The sequence below is a fragment of the Phyllostomus hastatus genome, unplaced genomic scaffold, assembly GCF_019186645.2.
Source record: "Phyllostomus hastatus isolate PE091 unplaced genomic scaffold, TTU_PhHast_1.1 phas_contig_254, whole genome shotgun sequence".
NCBI classification, from domain to species: domain Eukaryota; kingdom Metazoa; phylum Chordata; class Mammalia; order Chiroptera; family Phyllostomidae; genus Phyllostomus; species Phyllostomus hastatus.
In genome coordinates, this window is record NW_025333810.1 from 18,219,161 (window position 1) to 18,239,431 (window position 20,271).

Genomic DNA, 20,271 nt, shown 5'->3' on the forward strand with positions numbered 1-20,271 from the left:
ATCATGTCCCCTGCAGAGTTTTTTGGTGAAACATCAAATCACCCAGGTGACTCAAACCCCCTACAGCCCAGATTTGGCACCCTGTGACTTCTGGCTTTTCCCAAAACTAAAAGGGAAGAGGTTTCAGATCACCGATGAGATTCAGAAAACTAGGATGGGACTGCTGCTGGCGATTGGGAGAACTGTGTGAGGTCTCAAGGTGTCTACTTGGAAGGGACTGAAGTGTCATTGTTCCATGTAGAATGTTTCTTGTATCTTATAATTTCTTCAATAAATGTCTCTTTTTCACATTGTGTGGCTGGATACTTTACGGACAGACTTCCCGTATACAGAGGTTTGAGGGAAAAATACAAGTCCTGGAAGTCATTCCACAACAGTTGGAAACTCTTCCTCTTAAAGTAAATCCAACGGCTCAAAAAAATAAATATTCAAGAGCATTAATTTGTTTCTAGATGTGTGCGTGCAAGTAAAACAGCAGTCATAATGTGGAAATTTCAGTCACATTTTGCAACTAATTGGAAGCAGATTAGAATTCCGCCTCAGGGGAACGTTGTCAAACTAGAAGCTGGAGCAAATGAAGAAAGAGGTGAGGGCTGCGTGAAGAGCTGACAGATTTACAGCGCTCAGGGCTATAAACGGGTCCAGGGAGGGAAGAAGGGCGCGTCCAGGCTGTGGGCTGCGCGCCCCCAATGCCCCCCACAGGGAGCGCACAGCCTGGGGGCTGCACCCCCGGGGCTCGGGGGCTCCTTAGGCTCCCGCTGGGAAACAATAAACTAGGCCCTCAGACGAAACCAGGGGTCCAGATAAGATAAACCTGCAGACAGATAAACTGGAGCACACAAAAGTCAGAGGGAGAGGTTTCTTTATTTCAACAGTGGGGGAGGGGAGAGCAAAAGAAAGCAGATTGTGGAGGATAATACAGCAATGGAGTAATGGAAACAGCTGCTCGCTTTCTACTTCAGTGTCTGGCATCTGCTGCAGCATCACTGGAAAGGCTGGTGAAGGATTTGGGCAAGGAATGTAAATGCAATTGGCCAAATGGAGTTTGATGCGGAAAAGCTCCATTGCTCTGTTTTAAAATCATGCTGTTCCCTTTGGGGAGCAGAAGCAAACAATATTACTTACTCAGATTCCACCTTCAAAGCGGTTGCAGTGTTTGGGAATGTGAATTGCTTTTTTTCAATCAGTTACTTAAGATGTGAAAGAATATAAAGGGATAAAGCCTAGCTGTTGGAGTGGGCTCATCTTCCAGCGATCTTCACGGAAAAGTTAAATGAAGCACTTTTCTGTATGTTTCACTTAACTTAAAAAAAAATGTTTCTTTAAATCACCACTGCTTACTTCTGAACTGGCTCTAGGGACAATTTCTATTTGCTGTGCCTATTTTCCCCTTGGCTGCAAAGATTCAGTTCTAATTTCATTTCCATCACAAAAGAATTGGCAAAAAAACTAAAACGCAGAAACACATAACTCAAGTGCTGCTGTGCTAGGCATAAGCCTATAATAAAGCACAGATTTGATAGCATTATCCGTGTACTGTGGTGAACCACACACAAATAAACAGTTCTCCATGAGAATGAAAACCTGAGGCTTCAACCCTTCCAGTTCAAACATTATTGTTGCTTTTAACATGAGCCATCCATAAAATCAGCCAAGGAGGTGACAGGAAATCCAAAAGTAATCTGGTCTGGCTTATGCACACTTTGCAAAAAAATTAGGAGGTGCCTTCCAACTCATCCTAATGATGTTCTAAGGGGAAAATGGGTAAAACTGTAAAATGTAGGCATTAAAAACAAATGATACTTTTACACTAAGTGAATTCAAACTTGCAGTGCATGTAGCAACCAAAAAGACTACAGCCCTTCAGATTGGGGAAGGCTTGCTAACCTAACTAGGAACAACTTAGACATGACCTTTGCACCTTCAGTGACTAATGTGAAAGACAAAAAGGTGTACCTAGAGGGCCAGATGTACTTTCCCAAGAAACCGACCAGGCGTTTTCTTTAATCAAAAGGACGCACAAACAGTGACTTCTAAGAGTTTATGAAAGTGTGACCAATTGTGACTTTGTCGTCTGTTGCTAATTGAAGCATATAAAAGAGTCCATTTCTTAAAACATACTACAAACACTTCTTTTTTTAAATTCACTGCCACATGACAAAAACCAGAATCAAGTTGACTGGTAGAAGATCAGTGCAACCAAAGACTGAGCTATTATTTCAAACTGTCAGGGGAAGGCAGTAAAATTGCTACCAGGTCTCCTTAAGTTACCCTTCAATAAAAAGAAGCCATCAGGGAAATAAGAGGAAAAGAAAACACATCAAAACCTTAAAAGTCCCTTTAAGTAAAATTATACGTCTGTGGCAACATGCCATCTGCTCTCCGGTTAACATAATAAGCCAATTCCACAACCTAAATATCTGCTTTCTAAAATCATTATGTACAACACAAAATATAATCAATATATTTTTAAACTGTAAAAGCTACATTCATATGGCATTATTGGAATATGCCTAAATGTCCCTGTAGGCACATTTTTCTTAAGGTGCTAGCTGACAATGAGGATTCCCAGGAGGCAAAAAAAGAAAAATGCTCAGTGGCAGAGCTAGAATGTCACAGTGAATAACAATCAAATGGGGTGGGGGTGGGGAGGAGAAAGAAGAGAGTAAATTTGAAAAATCAGAAGTAGTATTTATTCATCCCTTCAAACCCATTTGCTGTAACCAAAACACCCTTCCCTTTTCTCTTTCACAACTATAATATATGTTTTAAAATTTTCATTTAGCTTCACTGAAGGGGTGGGCAGGTCTGGGACAGAAGGTTTCTGATTATCAGATGAGTACCATGTAGTTCAAGGCCCACTGACCTATCCAAATGTGAGAATTATTTGCTTTGAAACCACCTCAGGTTTTCAAGCAAAACCCAAAGGTAGTTCTAACCAAACCTTCGAAAATATACAGGTCTCAGCTTCAGAAGCAATGTGTCGGTCTCACTGTCTTAAATATCCTTAGACCTCTCAAAATAACATTACAAAGTCCAACTGCTGGTCAATTGACTGAATAATTTAACAATCTTTCATTCAGTTGCAAAAACTTTGTTACAGTTACCAAAACCTTTGTCTTAAATTAAAAAGAACCTGCAACACAGAATAGTAGTCACTAGTGGTACTTCAGGTGGGAGAGAGAATGACACAAATGGACTCATTTCCTGCCCCCCACCCCAGCAGAATGAACATGAAATCAACAGGGATATTTTGTTTAAAAAGAAGAAGAAAGCCTATAGTAACGCAATACTCTCAATCCACTCCCAACCCAGCAATCTATATATGCAATTATAACATTTATATACACACACCTATGCACTACCAGGGTTACATGGCACCAGTGTGATCCCTGTGTTAGTCTATAACAATGACTTAAGTCATTCTTTTTCTCTTGATCTACAACCTTAAATGTACAGATTAAGAGGGAATTATTATTTATTGACAACAATCCTAGCAAAGAAGGGTTATTTCCACCATAATGTTGTTATGAAGGACAGCCAGGTATCCCTTAGTTTTGGCTTCCATGTTCTACGAGAATGTTACACTACAAATATGTAATTTAGGAGTAAACTGTTTAGTATTCAAGCAAAACCCGTAATGTTCAGATCCCTGGCAAGTTCAAGAGTGCTGGCAATCAAAACTACGTTGTGCTACAGTAATTACTATGAAAAACTTCCAGTGTTCAATATTAAAGAATAGAATAACATGATCCTTCCACCTCTTCTACACCTCTAGAGTGTGTTCAACATGGCAATTATCTCCGTTCAAGAAGCAGAGTTTAAACTGCACAGAAACTCAATTATACCCATGACTTCTTAAACATACACTTCAAAAGGCAGGTTTCATCAAATTCAAATCACTGAGCAAAATCTTTCCCCCCACTTACAAAAAAAGATTTTATCCCTTTCCTGTGAGACATCTTCAAGTATGAAAATGATTTCTTCTTAGCTTTTGGGCTCACTTTTTTTTTTTTTTTTTTTTTTTGCTTGCTTGCTGTATTAAAGCAGAGGGATGACTGAGCAATGATGAAAGACTAAAGAGAGATCCCATCTGATAAAGACAAGAGCTCGGCTCTCCCAAATATCACTACCACCCGGCCCACAAGTGCCACCATTTTAAAAAACACACTTGTTAATAAAAAACACATTACTTTACTACTTTTAAGAATGTACAGGAACTAGGAGTAGTAGACTTATGATTTAAGTGCTTGTGGCTAAAATAGCTTTCCAATTATCAAGGGCCTCTTAGGAAGAGCAAGAATGCATTATGTGTTAATGACCACAACCAGGGGTCCCTTCTCCACTCTTTTGTCAGAACCCGAGCAGATCCTCCCCGCAGCTTCACCATTAACATGTCTGTTTCCTGTCAGCCCTCTCGGAGATAATGTCATTTATCTTGGGGAGACACAAGCCCAGTCATTAGCCTCTATAAAAGACCTCAAACAAAGGCCCGATAATGCTTTATCCAGGGCTCTTACTAAAACCAGAACCAAAAAGCTCAGCTTCTAAAAGTCAAGGACTCAAAAAGTTATCATCATTAAAAGAATATATTCCTCCTTATCAACAGTCCTAGAATACAGCTCTTAAAGAGAGTAAGGTTCTCTGTATAGTAAACACCAGTCCACAGCCCGATCACCTACAATTAGATTAACCGATAAACGCTGACCAGAGTTCGCCTGTGAGGGCCTTTGCCCCCCTTTGCCTCCAGGGGGAAAATTGACAGAATAATGCAGGTACTGACTAAATGGTTAGATCTTTGAAGAACTGACCCCTCGTTGTGATTGCCTGCAGGAACTGAATAACCATTAGAAAGTGTTCAATGGCTGGGCTTCTGGAAATCTTTTTAAATAAAAGTGGAACTGGTTAAAATAAATGTAGAAACATGTGTTTTCACAGTGTTGCTCATATTACAGCAATTTCAAGTTTCTATGAAGTACCAGGTGAACTTTTTTAAATTAAAAAAAAAACATGCACAGACACAGTCAAAATTGGGGCAAATCTCAGCCATTCAATCCTTGTTTTTCATGCTGAAAACGAAGAACAGATGGTACTTTCCATGTTGTTTGAATCTGGTTATTGAACACCTCTGTGGTTAGGGAGATTTCTGCTTAGCACTTTCGGCATACATTTCATTTACTAACTATAAAATGCTGCTTAGGAAAAATAAGTCTTTATAACACTCTAATTAAAACCATCTTGCAGCCAAGCAATTTCACTTGAAGAGCATTCTTAACCTTGTGACATCTGGACAATCAATTCCTCCCCACCCCTTTTTTACAGACTATTTGCAAAGTTATTAAAAGTTGCTAAATGTTCTTTATCTTCTTTTTGCTCAATCGTGATCAGTTGCGTGGATTTTTTAAATTTCTCCAGCAAACCTAGCAGGTTTCAAATACTCTGCTCAGAACTCAGTGACGTGCCTACGTCATATACATTCTCCAAGCTGCATGGCTTCTCGCAGAAAACTTCCTTGGGGAAAGGGCAGCCCTGCTGCACCCACCTCAAAAGTCACATCGCCCTCAGAGGAAGCCCATAGAAAAGGAGCCAGATCAATGCTGATTGGGAGCTACCCTTAGTTACCAACGTTTTTAACAGCCAAATCCCTTGTGAAGCTTTCAAAACAGTTTGTTGTCCAACAACAATGGACTTTGTTCTTTAATTATAGCAAGTGACCTTTCTGCCCCTTTATTTCACAGTAGATAAACTGCACTCTCTAAGCAGAATTTGTAGGGGGCACTATTTTGAGGGGGAAAGGCATATCGTCCACAAAACTCATTCATCAAAATATGTTCTTAAACTGCTCACACTCACTCAGAAAATGTGCCAGAATTTCCTAGCGAAGTGTTAAAAGGCCTCTACGAGAGAATAAAATACAATGAATGATATCCTTTATAGACAGATCCATTTGCAGACACCACCTTTAGGCTGTTAAGGACCAGCTTAGTGAAAGCAGTATGATATTGGAGAAACAATTCTCCTTTCTGGACATGTACTGAGTAGTCAGAACCCTAAGACACAACTGTAAGATCTCCTTTGCCTTTCATGCCTAAGTACCCACTGTTTTTAAAAAGTCGCCTATGTGTTTTTGAATGTCCCAGCAATCAAATAAACCTATGTAATGCTAACCATTTAGCCCAGCTAAATGCCTGTGACTGATAAGTCAAAACTGTTAAGACAGCTAAGGAGGATCCATACAGAAGAGCCTCAACACAGGCTATTATGCTTCAAAAGAAAGGAGGGGGAAGGTAGAGAAGCAGGTTTTAACAACCAAAAGCCAACCCGTCAAATCTACTTATTCAGACATGTCACTGGTGGCTTAACCACAAAATGGGCTATAGAAATAGAGCTCAAACATCTTAGAATTATGGCATGTTTTGATTTTGTTCACGTATTAAGGGAGTGGCGACTTTTACAACATACTTGTGGTTTCCACATAAAGGAGTAGAACACTCATTGATTTAATTAGGTTTCATGAGGTCCAATTTATCATGTTTTACATGACTTTGTGTAGTGAAGAAACAGAATAAACACACCAAAAATAGACATTTAAGCATGCTGTGAAAATTAACCAGTGACAGCCAGTCTTATGAATCTCCTGTGAACCAGGAAGAGAAAAAAAAGTGCACACACACACACCCTTTGGTTTTCATATGTGGCCCATCACGAGCCACATCTGATTGTTGCAAATTAATCATCTTCACTTTTGAGGCACTAGCCCTTCACAAACTCAGATAATCAAACAAGACCAAAATTAAAACACTGTACACCAAATGTCAAAAAACCTGTCTCCACGATGCCTCTGTTGAAATATCTTTGTCAGCTGACACTCATCCTATTAAGTCTTTACCTCCTAACCTCCTAGATAGGTATCCCTCCTACCATTAGTAAGTATTTTCTAAATTGAAGTCTAATTTACACAGCCACAAGTTAGGGGAATTAGGTGTCCGTTCCCTGGGTGGCATCTGTGTGGGGAGTGCCATACCTGAGTGCCAAGGATGAGAGAGCATTCTTAAGAAAAGCCTTTCTGGGCTAGGGTGGGGTGGGGGTGGGGAGGAGAGCCTAATGGAACGGTGTTCCAGAGCCAACAACCCAGCTCGACAGAGAGTGGCCAACACTGCAGGATTCGAGCCCCTGGGAGCTATCCCTGAAGTGCCCCTCGCCCACACCAGAGCCTTCAGTTGCCAGTGGAGTGAACTGAATGCACGGAGCTCTCTCTCCTCCTCCATCGCAGGCCCATCGTGACTTGTTTGCTCTTCATTTATGTAATTCATATTATCACATTTATACTGCGCTGACTGAAGATGAGTTACATGGATATGAATAATTTAATTCTTCCATTCTTCATCCAGTTTCCTCTGTGACTGGAAAGTAAAAAGAACACAAAACACTGGAGAACCGACACCACACTCTAATCTCAGTTGCCATGACAGCAGGCTTTGAGATACTGAAATGTTCCGATTGCCAGCTAAACAAAATTGTTGAATGTGAACATTTGGCTGGAAGATTAAAAGGCTAAGGGGAATGCAAAAGGGCAGTACCTCCCACATTCCACGCAGCAGTGAATCCAATCAAATGGCTCTGACTCCTTAACCACAGCCATTGTGAGCACTGGATTAGGGCAATTCATCTAGATAGTTAGAGCAGATTAGAACTGCAATTTGAAGACTATTGGCAACAAAAGTAAATGCCCTACTGTACTAAGTAATAAGAAGATTTCAGAATGCCTTTTAGCAGAAATGCAGCGAAACTACACATTAAAACATAAGAATTAAAACCTGGGATTTGAAAAATTCCATTGACATTCATCAATGTTGTCTGATCAAGGGGACATGAATAAAAAGAAGCATTCAGAGCATTTTTGCGATTTTGGCATTATCTACACTCCAATGTACCTTCATCAACTTCTAAAATCATCAAATCAAAACTTCATTCCTGTACTCCAACTTAAATCTTAAATACACACGTGAACACAAGTATCATGGTTTAAGCAGAAAGCAGCAAATAACTGTACACAAAACATTTACCCAAAGACATCTTACACTTCTGATCAAGTGAGAAATATAGCAAAAATCAAATTACTTAATTAGCATATTTCCAAACCATGCCACAAACACATGATAGGAATTTTGCGTCAGCACAACCTGCAGAATTAATCTGAAGATAAGTTTTATAGAAACATCACTCACACCCCGAGCTCACTCCCAACCTACTCAGTGGACAGAACACCTTCAGTTTTGGGACTTCACTCAACACACAACAATCACCAGAGCAGGAAGTCACAGGCATCCAGCACCAAGCACAGAACCGAGGGGCGGGGGGGTGCGGATTTTCCAAGGCAGTGCCTAACTGGACTTGAATACAATGACAAAGATGGGAGGAAGGGTCCAAATCGCCTAAATCCACAATCCCCACTGCTTAAATGCAACATATAACTCTAGTATTCTCTGGCTCTGTGGGCACATTTCAGGAACACCAATCTGCCAAGTCTATTTCACTTTTTTTTTTAAGCAGCCTTTCAGCTCTCAGTCAAGCTAGAAATCTAAATGGTAACACTCTTAAATCTCCAGCTAAAAACTGGGTGAGGGAACAAGGGTTGAAGTCTTACCTAGCAGCCACCAAAAAACCATTCCAGTCTTTCTACAGTTATGAAACCAATGACCCAGGAACACCAACGTGGGTGTTTAATTCAGGACCAATAAAAGCAACCCATCTGAGAATGAGATCCTTAAAAAAATAAATGATTGAGAGTGGATTGTACGTGAGCATCCTTGACATACCTCACCAGGGAGGGACAGTGAACCCTGCACTTAAGGACACATTACAGAAATACTAGGACGTGTAAATTAAAACAGAAAAACAGTTCTCCTTAGAGGAGAAACCAGGACAAGAGTCAAGTGGGTACAGGCACAGGTTTTCTATTAAAAGCACACTACCACTGGCTGACTGGCCAGGAGCCCTTCTGCAGGGCAAAAGGTACTTAGCACACCCAGGCCCTCCCCCCTGGGGACCCAAACATTAGCACCAGGAGCAGCAGCACCAACAGCAGGAGCAGCAGCACCAACAGCAGCACCAGCAGCAGGAAAAGCAAGAGCTCAACCCTGCACCCAAGTAAGCTCCCCGACCACACCTTCAGGGAAAGGATGCACGTAATAGAAATATCTCAAGGAATCAGAAAACACAACTAAGAAGTGTAAAAGTCACACAAAGGCACAACCCCTCACACACCCACACAAATGCACACAAAGAGGAAAGTGGGAGATCTAGGAAGGCGACTTTATCCTACCTTCTCCGTTTTCAGTTTCTTGATTCGCCTGTGGCTCTCCTCCTCCTCCTCTTCCTTCTTTACCAACATACAGTTTCCCATGAGCCCTGAATCCGGGGCACTTTTGCTAACTTCCCCTGCAGCCACGCCGCTGCCACTCCCAGTGCCCCCGCAGTGGAAGGGGCTCGCGCCACCTCCATTGCTCTTGGCCCCAAAGCCATAGAGGTGCCCCCCAGAAGGGGCCTGGCCGCCACTGCCATTCGGGTGGCCCGGAAGCAGGTCGTGCTTGTCCTTCCTGGATTTCCCTGCATCCTTATCCCGCTTGGCGCCTCGGCTGCTCTGGCTTTTACCTGGCTTCTCCTCTTTGCTTTTCCCGCAGGAGGCCGCCCCTGCGGTGACAGCGGAGGTGCCGGTGCTGGTGCTATTGCTGTTTGGGTTGCCGCCGACGCCGCCGCTGCTCACACTTTGACCCAGCGCTGAATTCATGCCAGTTGCCTCTCCAGGGCGCCCTTGGACTTCCTGCCTCTTGCCAGTGCTGCTGATCTCGGGAATCCCATACAAGGCAGCAGAAGGCAGAGATTTATTAGCATCTTTAGAAGTTTTACTCCTTTTCACTTTTGATTTGCTGGTCTCTTTGTGTGAATTCCCCTGGGGAGCAGAAGGCTGAACAGAAGCAAATTTTAGGCCATCAGCTAAGGCTGTGGTAGCACCGGCCCCACTGGAGGCCAGACCTCCACAATCCTTAGAGTTGCTGCTGCTAGTGGTATTGGTGGAATTATTCATCTCAAATTTCTGCCTGTCCTTCTCCAAATCAGCGTCCAAATCAATTATTAAATTTCCAACCCCGATTTCCCAATCATCGCCACTGTCATAAGTATCAACTGTATTTGGATCCACACCTTTTCCTGCAGTAGAAATGTTCACTGACATCCTGAAGATGAGCTCTCTAGAATAAAAATCCGATGAACTTTCCTTTGGAGATGAGGGGACATTCGTTTAGCTCCGCTGGGCTTTCTCTTAGGGAAAAAAAATCTTCTAATCTTCCTCTTCTTTTTCCTGCCCAGGAATGTGTCCAGGGATTTTACACCCTTCAGTCCAGGTCCACCTTTTCCTGTGAAGGGGGGAAAAGTCGAATATTTCTTGTCTGGGTGTTACCAGAATAAAAAACGATTAATATTGGGGAGTCAGTAAAGGGTACAGGGAAGGATGGAGAGTAAGGTGCCTCATGTATTGTCTCCACAGTCCGATATCAAGTATAAAGGAAAATAACCAACCCCCCAAAACATACCCATGCCAGTAAGCATCTTACAGTAGCTAAAAAAGAAAAGTCCCTTTAGCAACAACACAGAGATAATCACTTTTTTAAGGCATTAAAATATCTTAAGGATCTGAGTCAGTTCCAGAAAGGTTTAAAAAAAGAGGAAAGAAAAGAGCTTAAGATTTTTTTTTCTAACACATACAAGTGATATCTCAGCCCCGGATACACAGCTTGAACACTCAGGCGAGAGGGAGAACACAGCTTTAAACATCCCTGAACATGTCCTAGATCTTACAGTTTAAAAAAACAGACCGTGGAAGTTCTCTGAGGTTAGTTTAAGAATGATGTTGCTAAATTTTCCTTATTTCTAATTTTATTACTTCTTTTTACAAATTATCTGGGCAATCTGGTTTTTGTTCCCAGTAAGGAACAGAAAAAACAACCAATAATTCCCCCCCATACACATCCCCTCTCCTCCTATCTTTTCTTCCCCAACAGTTTACACAATTTTGATTTTTGAAATACATACATGTCTTTCAAAGCATTTCTCTATAGAAAAGACAGTGTTAAATAAAACTAAAATATCTGCCTTTCGATTAAAAAAAAAATACATCTAAACAACTCTACCACAGTCCTAGGTCACAGACTTGCTCCATCTGTTAAATACGGAGCCACTGACTGCACAGGGAGGCTGATTAAGACATACACTTTAAGTGATCTGCGCCAAGGTGGCCTCAATGACCGCAAATGAGTGTGTGTTTGACAAAGATCAGTTAAAACGGTTTTTAAAGGGATCAGCCCCTTTTTAACAGTTGATTGTCAAGAAAAATAAATAAATATACATACACACACACAGACATTGCTTACCTTTAATCCTTTATCATTTTTTAATTAGGCCAGCAAATCAAAATGCCTTTCCCACTCCACTCGGCAAACAAGCCTGTGCCTCATTTTACTTAAACACCAAATGATCAAGAAGGAAGAAACCAAACAACACATCTCAGCCAGAATAATCACTCGATAACATTATTCCACCTCCCCACCCCCCTTTTGGCAAACGGATCAGGAGTCCTTTTCTCCTTAAAAAAAAAAAATGTGTCACTGTACAGCTGGAAGATAATGTTTCACATTCACAACAGAAGCACCAAAGGTTTTTTTTCTCCTCTTAACAAGCATCGAGAATAATAGTTTTTTTTTTTTAAAGAGCGAGTTTAGAGAAAAAAGTTTTCCCAACTTCTCATTCCGCCTTCAGTTCCAGACTTCAGAGTCACCGTGATCAGTAAGTAATGATCCCATGTAGCAAACCTACAGGCGTCCGCTAGTAACAAGACAGAATGTGCTAACATCGGGATAAATTAGTGAAAGGGAAGAAAGAATAAGAAGAAAGGACTGAAAATCTGGGCTGGATTCCGCCTGTTAGTCGGGAAGTGGCATTTTTCCGCCCGTCCTGACAGATTTGATTTCTTGAACTAACTTAAGAGGAAAGGAGGGGGGAAGAAGAGGAGAGAAGGAGGAGGAGGAAGAAAGGAAGGGACGAGAAGCGGAGCCAGAGGGAAAAAAGAAAGGTGTGGAGGGGGAGGGGAGCAGATGATTCGGTGAGCCGATAAACCAGTTATAACAGCTTTCGCTCCGGGCGGGGGGAGGGGAAGGGAAAATAACGGCGTTTAAAATTGGTTCAGCCTTCGAAACCTAAAGGATGTGATGTTTTCCTGTTTTATGTTGTTTTAAGAAAAAGGAACCGAGTTCCTAGTATAGTCCCCGAGGGGGGAAAATCCGCTGTCGCTCAAGCCAATCAGTCAGGCGGTAATTCGATAATTAGAGTCAAAAAAAGATTTTTTTTAAGGCGACCTTTTCCAGGACAGTTTTCCCGGTTTACAGTCGCAGCAAACGGTGCGTCTCCTTTTTATTTATTTTTCTCTCCTCCTCTTTCACCCACCCCCTCCCGTGTTTAGTCAGATGGCCCCAGAGCTTGGCTTAGTATTTTTAATTAGCTGGCGTTTTGGAAGCTAAAAGCAGTAATGAATTGTTGATGGATTGGAAGTGGAGAGTCGCTTTGCTGGAAATGTCGGGGCTGGGAGAGGGGGGATGGGCGAGTTAGCAACAACCAACCATCTAAAAGGAGCGATTTTGTTACAGTGCTAGCCTTTCACATCACGTGAGGATCAAGGGCTCAATTGGTTGTCGTGAGAACAAAAATGGTGACAAGCGTATCAAGAAAATACTGATCTGGTCTTTAAAAAAAAAAAAGCTGAAGGTCTCTCCCCTCCCCCTGCACACACTCTCCCCACCGCCGCCGACCCACCCACCCCCCTGCAGTGGGCGCAGCTACAAGTTATGAATGTGAAACATTTCTCCCAGATCTAGGCTCTCGGAAGTTCGAAAAGAGTGAAATGTAATGAGCACAAGAGCAAGCAGATGTTTTAAAGAAACACCTTATAAACCTTTCCTCAACTTATCTCCAATTTGTAGGCTTTCCCAAGGGGCCAGGGATAGGGACGCATAGTCGAAGGTGGAGGGCACTTTTTAAGCTACTTTGGTTTTAGGAGACCCCTCCTGTCTTAAACAAAGAAAAATATTTTACTAGCTCCCAAGCCAGGTCCTGTAATAAACACACCATTGTTACTATTTGTGGGTTTGTTTGGGTTGGGTGGGGCTTTTTCTTAATGGTGTTTTTGCTGCTTGTCTGTTGTTTTTTTTTTTAAGGAGGTGGAAAATGATCATTATAACCATTAGATGTAATGGGTGACTATTTCCTTGTTTAATATTAAATTATTGGGCACTAGATGTGACAGGAGACTGAAATCGTCTTGTTTTGCCCTTGCCCCCATTTTCCTGGCTCGGTTTGGAAGGTCTTGCCCAGCTAGAACAGGAGAGGGAGGAGGTGAGGTGAGTCCGGAATGGACACTGCAGATCAGGATATGGAACTGTGTCACTTTTATTCTCCTTGGGTTAGAGCCCAAAAGGTAATTTACTCTAAGTTACCCCGAGTGCCCAGTCAAGCTTAATTTGTGTGAAGTTACAAATGCTTCACCCTCCACTAGCTAAAATTCACCGTTCTTGGGTTGTTGTTCTCAATGCAAAAGCCAAACCCTGTAACTAGTTCCTCATTTCAATGCATAAAACTCGCACATTCCCCTGCATGAAGTCCCCGCTAAGTGCTATATAGAGACACACCACGCAACCGTACTTACAGTCTGTATTGGATCGAGTTGACCTTTTCCTTCTAACTGCATTGAATGTGTTTGGTTGCAGCCGCTTTATTTTGGAAATTATAATCTCTTCAACAAATTTATTATTAAAGAAGATGGACCATCAAATGTCACAGACTGTCCTGTGTATTTTTTTATAAAAGCAAAAATTAAAATAAAAAGAAAGCAAAAATCCCCCTGGTGCACACACACACAAGCTTGTTCTGCAACACTGAAATCAGGACTGAAACACAACACACACAGGGGGAGTGGAGCAAAAGAAGCTCTCAGCCTCTATACCTGAAAGGGACTTTTCTTTGTTCCCATTGCCCTTTCGCATCGGGCCAATCAGAGAGCAGCTTTTATGAAACTGGGCTCTCTCATTGGCTAGCTGCTTTCTCTTGGCTACTGTAGGGGGTTGAGAAATACACACGTATAAAACACACACTGAGAGCGGGTGGGGGTGCGGTGGGGGGTGGTTGTGGAGACAAAGCGTTTTATTTTCCATCCAGATTGGGGTAGAGGAGCCTCCTGCAGTAAGAAGGGGGAAAAATGGTGCGCCCGTTTCAATTACTACATCATTCACGTAAAACACTTATTTATTAAAACAAATCTCAAACAGGCTGAGAAGAGAGGATGTCGGTAAATACTAGTTTGATTGTGTTATCTTGGGGGAAATAATGTATGTGATCTCTCGGTGGCAGAGGGAAGCCAAATGAGCCACTAGCGCGTAGCGAGGAGAAAAGGGGGGCTGGCTGTGTAGAGATGACTGCGAGCGTTTTGTTGGCTTCCCTTCCTTGTTGCAAGGACTCGGCAGCGTGAACTCCCAAGACTTATTTTTCTGTATAGCAGCTTCTGGCTTTCAACCTCCACCCCCCCCCCAACTTTGCCCTTCTTCCATTTTTTTTTCCTCCCTGTGTCTCTCTTTTTACTCGCTGATTAAATAAGAAAAATCGATCTGGGGGTAAAGGCGGTGGTGGGGAAACAAGTAACCCTTTTGTCTCCAGTCTTCTGCTCTACCAGCACTGGAGTACGAAAGCTGGCAACCATTTAACCACCACTAAGTGAATGGTTCTTCCCTGGAATTAGTAACAAATCTTTCCCACCTGGCCCTAGGCAGCTCCCAAAAAATACAAAATAAAATAAGGACTGAGCCAACTATATTCACACCTCGGGCCAGCCTCATTTTTTTAAATCGACTTGTGGGAGATAAAATATGCTAGGAGGATTAACCCATTAAACAGTTCCAGTCGGCATTTTTAACTCAACAGATTGTCAGCGTGTGCCTCCCCCAAATCTTTAACCCTACCTTGGGAAGTGGGAATGTCAGAATCTTCTGACTACTGTAGAGGGCAATCCACCAAGAATAGAGAAATATTTTAGAATTTATTGTGGGACAAATGCCAGCAACCAAGTTAATAGGACTCTGAGGTCACAGGATAAGAGAGGTTAGTATGAAATAAGTTCAGTATTGTAACAGCTAACATACTTAAGCTAATGTATTTATATATATTAAGCCTTTAGAATACTTATATTTTTTATTTTTATTGTTATTTTCCAGTACTTAAGGAGCTATAATATGAAAATTCTAAAGTCAAACGGAGCTCTGGATTTAATTGAAAGCATCAGGACTCCAAGGCTTGAAGATCTAGAGCTACTGGGATTGTATATTTCCACATGACAATTACAATTTAAGAGAGTTGTCTTAAGGAGTCAAATGGACCTATAGAGTGAATTATTGCTAGCAGAAGATAGTCTATGATGTAAATATTCAGTGATAACTTTGTGGATCAATAAAAATATTTGTCATGTTTTAAGTAATGTCTATTGACTCCTGTTTTACCTTTCAGTACATTTAGTTACACACACACAAATGCCAATTAATTGTTTCACAACCCAACATGAACTAGATTTGATGCTGCAAACAATAATAAAAATCAGTTTCCACTCTTTTCTGGGGTACATTAACTAGAGGAATGCAAACCATAATAGTCCCTAGATCTCCCTAAATAGATTTGTATTCAAATCAAAGCTGTATATTAACAAATAAAATGGAGAAAATTAGAGATCTGATATCCACTTACCCTCCACTTTAGCTTTGATGTCGTGTCATGTTTTTTAAAGTACAGCTTTTACAATTTGTGTAGGTCCTGTTGACAGTAAGACAGGACCATATGCTGGTTTCTAACTTTTCTTCTTTTGGAACCATGGTTCCTCAAAGGACTAGATCACTCTTGAACACTTTCTGTGTCCCTGGAATATCATCTACCTTTCAGCCTTGGAAGTCCATGGCTACCCCATATGTTATATCAGTTTGGAAAAACCTATAGCTCTTAAAACACCTGGACTTCAAAAGGCATAGAAAATAAGACCTGGTAAAATTGGAAAAGGGTAAAAACACTCCTCCAACATACTCCCTTGGGAAGAACAACATGTAGGCTTCCTAATACTCAAATGATCTTGACCTAACCCCTTTGGATAAACCCAACTGGTTGAAGATTAATGCTTACACCCAGCTCAGTCACATATTTAACCAAACCATTTCAATAATTCATGCATTTTCCTCCCAGCACATCTCCACACTCCATTTGCACCCACCCATACCTCCTGCCCTCCAAGTTCTTCCAAGAGACTTGAATAAACCATGGTTGTTACACTAGCTTTGCATGTTTGTTTTGTATTATTTGACAAAAGGGCCAATCAAGAGACATCAGAGGGCTATCAGCTAATTGATGGCTGACCCTAAGATAATCAGCAGTTTAGAAAATCGAAGCCACCCCTTCCACAAAATTGGTAAGCTCGATTATATTTTAGGAAAGACAATTTTATGTTTATCTCTTATCGAGATAACAGAATACACCTGTCTCCCTACTAATATCCATATGCACATAGTTGATAATACCTACTACACTGTTCTGTAACATGTGCACTTGGTAATTTTACATTTTAGTGTGTGTTGACACAGGATGTACTCAAGGGCAGGACCTGTCTGCAAATGAGTCTAGGAGGGTTAAGAGGAGTATGAGCAGGTAAAGAGTGTTATTTCATCTCCAGTAACTACCACCACCAGCTCTGCCCCTGTACCTACTGCATTGATTAACAGATGAGCAGGAGGTCCTGACACAAGATTTTTATTCCTCTTTAAGGGCAGAATTACATAATGCTGAGGAGGCCTTTGCTTTGAGCAGTAACACAGGAAAACCCTGTTGTCATTTGTGTTTGTGTTTGTGTGTGTGTGTGTGTGTGTGTGTGTGTGTATTTCCTCTGATTCTTGGTATATTATTAAGGATATGAAATAATGTCTGGGATTTTTATTTTTGTCTATACCTGGGCCCAACTCTTCTAAATCTATGCTAACATCAACATGAGATTTACTCAAGGTCAAGGAGAAAATGTGGAAAGTAAAGTTACATATAAAACCTACCTGAATATGGGCTTAATTCATGGGGAGAGGAACTTTAATTCAGACAAAATGAGAAACTTTCTGACTGGTCAACAAAGATTGTGGAGAAAAAATTCTTACCTGTCTAGGGTTGTTTATGAAGAGACCTGCTTCAAGGCATCAGGCAGGCAACCCTCCCTGGTTTCTAGGGAATATCGAATTGGGGATTTATTTATTTTTTTTAAGATTTTATTTATTTATTTTTAGAGAGGGAAGGGAGAGAGATAGAGCGAGAGAGAGAAACATCAATGTGTGGTTGCTGGGGGTTATGGCTTGCAACCCAGGCATGTACCCTGGCTGGGAACCGAACCTGGGACACTTTGGTTCCCAGCCCGCGCTCCATCCACTGAGCTACACCAGCCAGGGCTGAATTGGGGATTTATTAAACACCCCCACAAATACCAGAAGATCTTCATTGGTTTTAGCTACAGGTACCATCCTAACTTCCTGCCAGTGAAAGGCCCTTTGAATAAAACTCTCTGCCTTCTCAAATTGCTTATTAATTCCAATTAAAGTTTCTGTGGAGTAGTTGTAACAATATCCACCTCTAGACAAGTGTCACCAAAAAGAGGTGAGCAGTGTTCTTGATCAAACATTGGACATTTTTGCAGTATCTTGAAATATCACTGGACCAAAATAAAGTGCCAAGAAGATGTCCAGTGAAGAGAGAGAACCCTGCACATGGAAACATTTCCGGTTGGAGATGGGAGGAGCATGTTAGAGAAGAGAGACACCCATAGTGTTCATTCACCCTGCCATAGAAGACTCACAGGCATTCGAATATACATTTTGTGAATATGGACATTTGCATGCACTGTATAACACAGTTGTGTTGACTTTTCAGGTCATATCTCATGCCCTATTAGCTCACCTTCGATTTAAATTCTGTAGAGTATAACAAAGGGACCAGACAGCCAAGGGAAGGAAAATAATGAATGTCTTCACAAATCTTTATAACATGATTTTACCTAAACAAATTGAAATGACATAAAGCAACTTTTCCATGTTCTGATTTAAGGCTACAATGAATTTTACTAATAAAAAACTGTGAAGTGAAAGGAGGTACTTCTCCCTCTCTCCCAGTCCTCAATGTTAAAATAATCAAGAAGGGTAAGCAGCGTATCTTGTCCTTTTTATGCCCTGCAGTTCTAGAGAACCTAGCAAAATATTGCAAACCAGTACATTCTTCTAAAGGAAAACATTTGTATACTGCTCACATTGAGAGAACTGTAATGTAGGTCAGTGTTAAGTGTCTGAAATCTTACCTCCACTTGGCCCGGGCCCTTGTGGTGTGGTGTGGGCTACTATATCTGAACGGGTGCCCAAGCGAGGTCTGCAAATTGGTTAGCGAAATAAGGTAATTTACATCGCCTCTAATGAAACCATTTCAGGAAAAGGATTTTTCTTTTATGCCAGTGGAGACTGGGTGCATAAAGAAGATCAAAACACAAGCTACATTTTTTTTTGAAACTACTTATTGGAGATTGCTATTGCTGGTTTTATTACAATATGTATTTTACAGATTTAGGTAATAGCCCTGATTTTTCAAATCGACCTCTGTTTAGACATGTTTCACTTTGGGCTGTTTCTTGTCTGCGAAATTACAGTCATTTGCACGTTATTACAGTGAGTAGGAGACAGATTGTATTTAGCGTTGGGTGGGGGGAAGGGTTATTATGGGAAGTGATCTGCTACGGTCAGCACATAATTTCAGCCTGAAGAAAATTGCTTCTGAATGGCTGGTCTGTTAGCTAGCCAAGGAATGGTCACTGGGAGAGACTGAAAAATACTTCTACTTAATCTGCATTACAGAATTATTCTCATTTCCAGAAAGATGGTCTGTGGAAAGAATGGTTGTAAAATAAATTTTAAAACTTGTAGGTGAAATATTGTCACTGCCCTGGGTGGCATTAAAACAACCACAACAAAATACAACCACCAAGCAACAGTGAGCCAAATGGCTGCAGGACACAGACATTCTGTTCTGCTCTTTCTTCCTTCCTTGCTTTCTCTGCTCCCCCTTTTGTGATTTTTTGAAATCTCTATGACTTAATGATAGTGAATTTATGTAAGTTTAAAAATTGTGAGAGTAATACCAAATGCATGGATAAATGGATCTAGCTTTCACATATATATGGCTGTAAGAAAAAAAATCCCTAATATAGCTTTTTTTTGGAAGAGTGGAAGAGTAGCAGAACACCCTTAATTGTGGAAGTACCTAAATACTCTTAGTGCTAGAAGTTAAGGATTTCCATGCACTGTACAAGCTTCATTCTATTTATGCATATTTCACAAAGCCAACACATTAATAAAGCAAAGTGGCTTATCAGAAATAGTAATCCCTGTCTAATTTGCAACTTAAATCAACCCTTATAAATCTCCTAGTTAGTCTTAACACACTTGGTTGGAAAAAATCAGGAGACTAAACTTTATTTTAAAGAAAAATAAAGGAGTACCATTACATTCAGCTCCTTTGGCCGCTGAATATCACTTTTGTTGTGAACAACTGTGCTTCTTTTGTTTTCAAAACAAATTTTCCTAAAGGATGAATCATGACAATCATTTGGAAAATATGCAATAAACAACAGAAAGCCCAAAAGTTGTTTTGCTATTTTCTCAGCCTAGCATTTTCTCCCCATCCGCTTAGCTCAGCTGAGCTTCCCACCCACCAGCCAATCACCATTGTGGAAATGTGGTTCTCAGGGTCCTGATTGGCTGACTCCTAGGCCAGTATATAAAGATTTCTACAGCTTAAGTACACTCCATGCCACCCTGCTTTGTGACCCTCTACTTCCAAAATTAGTTTAATCGCTTTGTGGGGGGGAGTGTTGTTTTTCCTTTTTTTTCCTTCTCTTTTCCTTCATTTTTCTCTTCTCTTTCCTTCTGTCTTCCCATTTTAAGATTTTTGAAATCAGCCAAAGAAGCACCTTGTATTTTTTTTTTAAACACCTTTACATGAGCGTGTTGGGGATCTGCTAAGAATAGAATGCAATACATGGGAGATATTTCTTCTTTTTAAAAAGAAAAAGAATTATTTAGAGAGGAAGGGTGAAGGAGGGAGGAGGAAGGGAGGGAGGGA

General features: G+C 41.1%; 1 protein-coding gene across 5 annotated transcripts in view; it reads right to left on the minus strand.

Annotated features, from left to right (window-relative positions):
* The window catches only part of ZNF608 (zinc finger protein 608), a 153,330-nt gene that overhangs the window by 92,037 nt on the left and 41,022 nt on the right, over nt 1-20,271 (minus strand). The window contains exons 1-2 of one of the 5 annotated variants that reach the window (XM_045837980.1): nt 13,754-13,995; nt 9,326-10,415 (exon numbers count right to left, since the gene is read on the minus strand). In XM_045837980.1, the coding sequence (XP_045693936.1) occupies nt 9,326-10,234 (909 nt within the window). In that variant the 5' untranslated portion in view covers nt 10,235-10,415; nt 13,754-13,995. Of the gene's footprint in view, nt 1-9,325; nt 10,416-11,429; nt 12,079-13,753; nt 13,996-20,271 lie in introns of those variants that run through there. The other 4 variants (XM_045837979.1, XM_045837982.1, XM_045837981.1 and 1 more) reach the window with 4 other exon arrangements.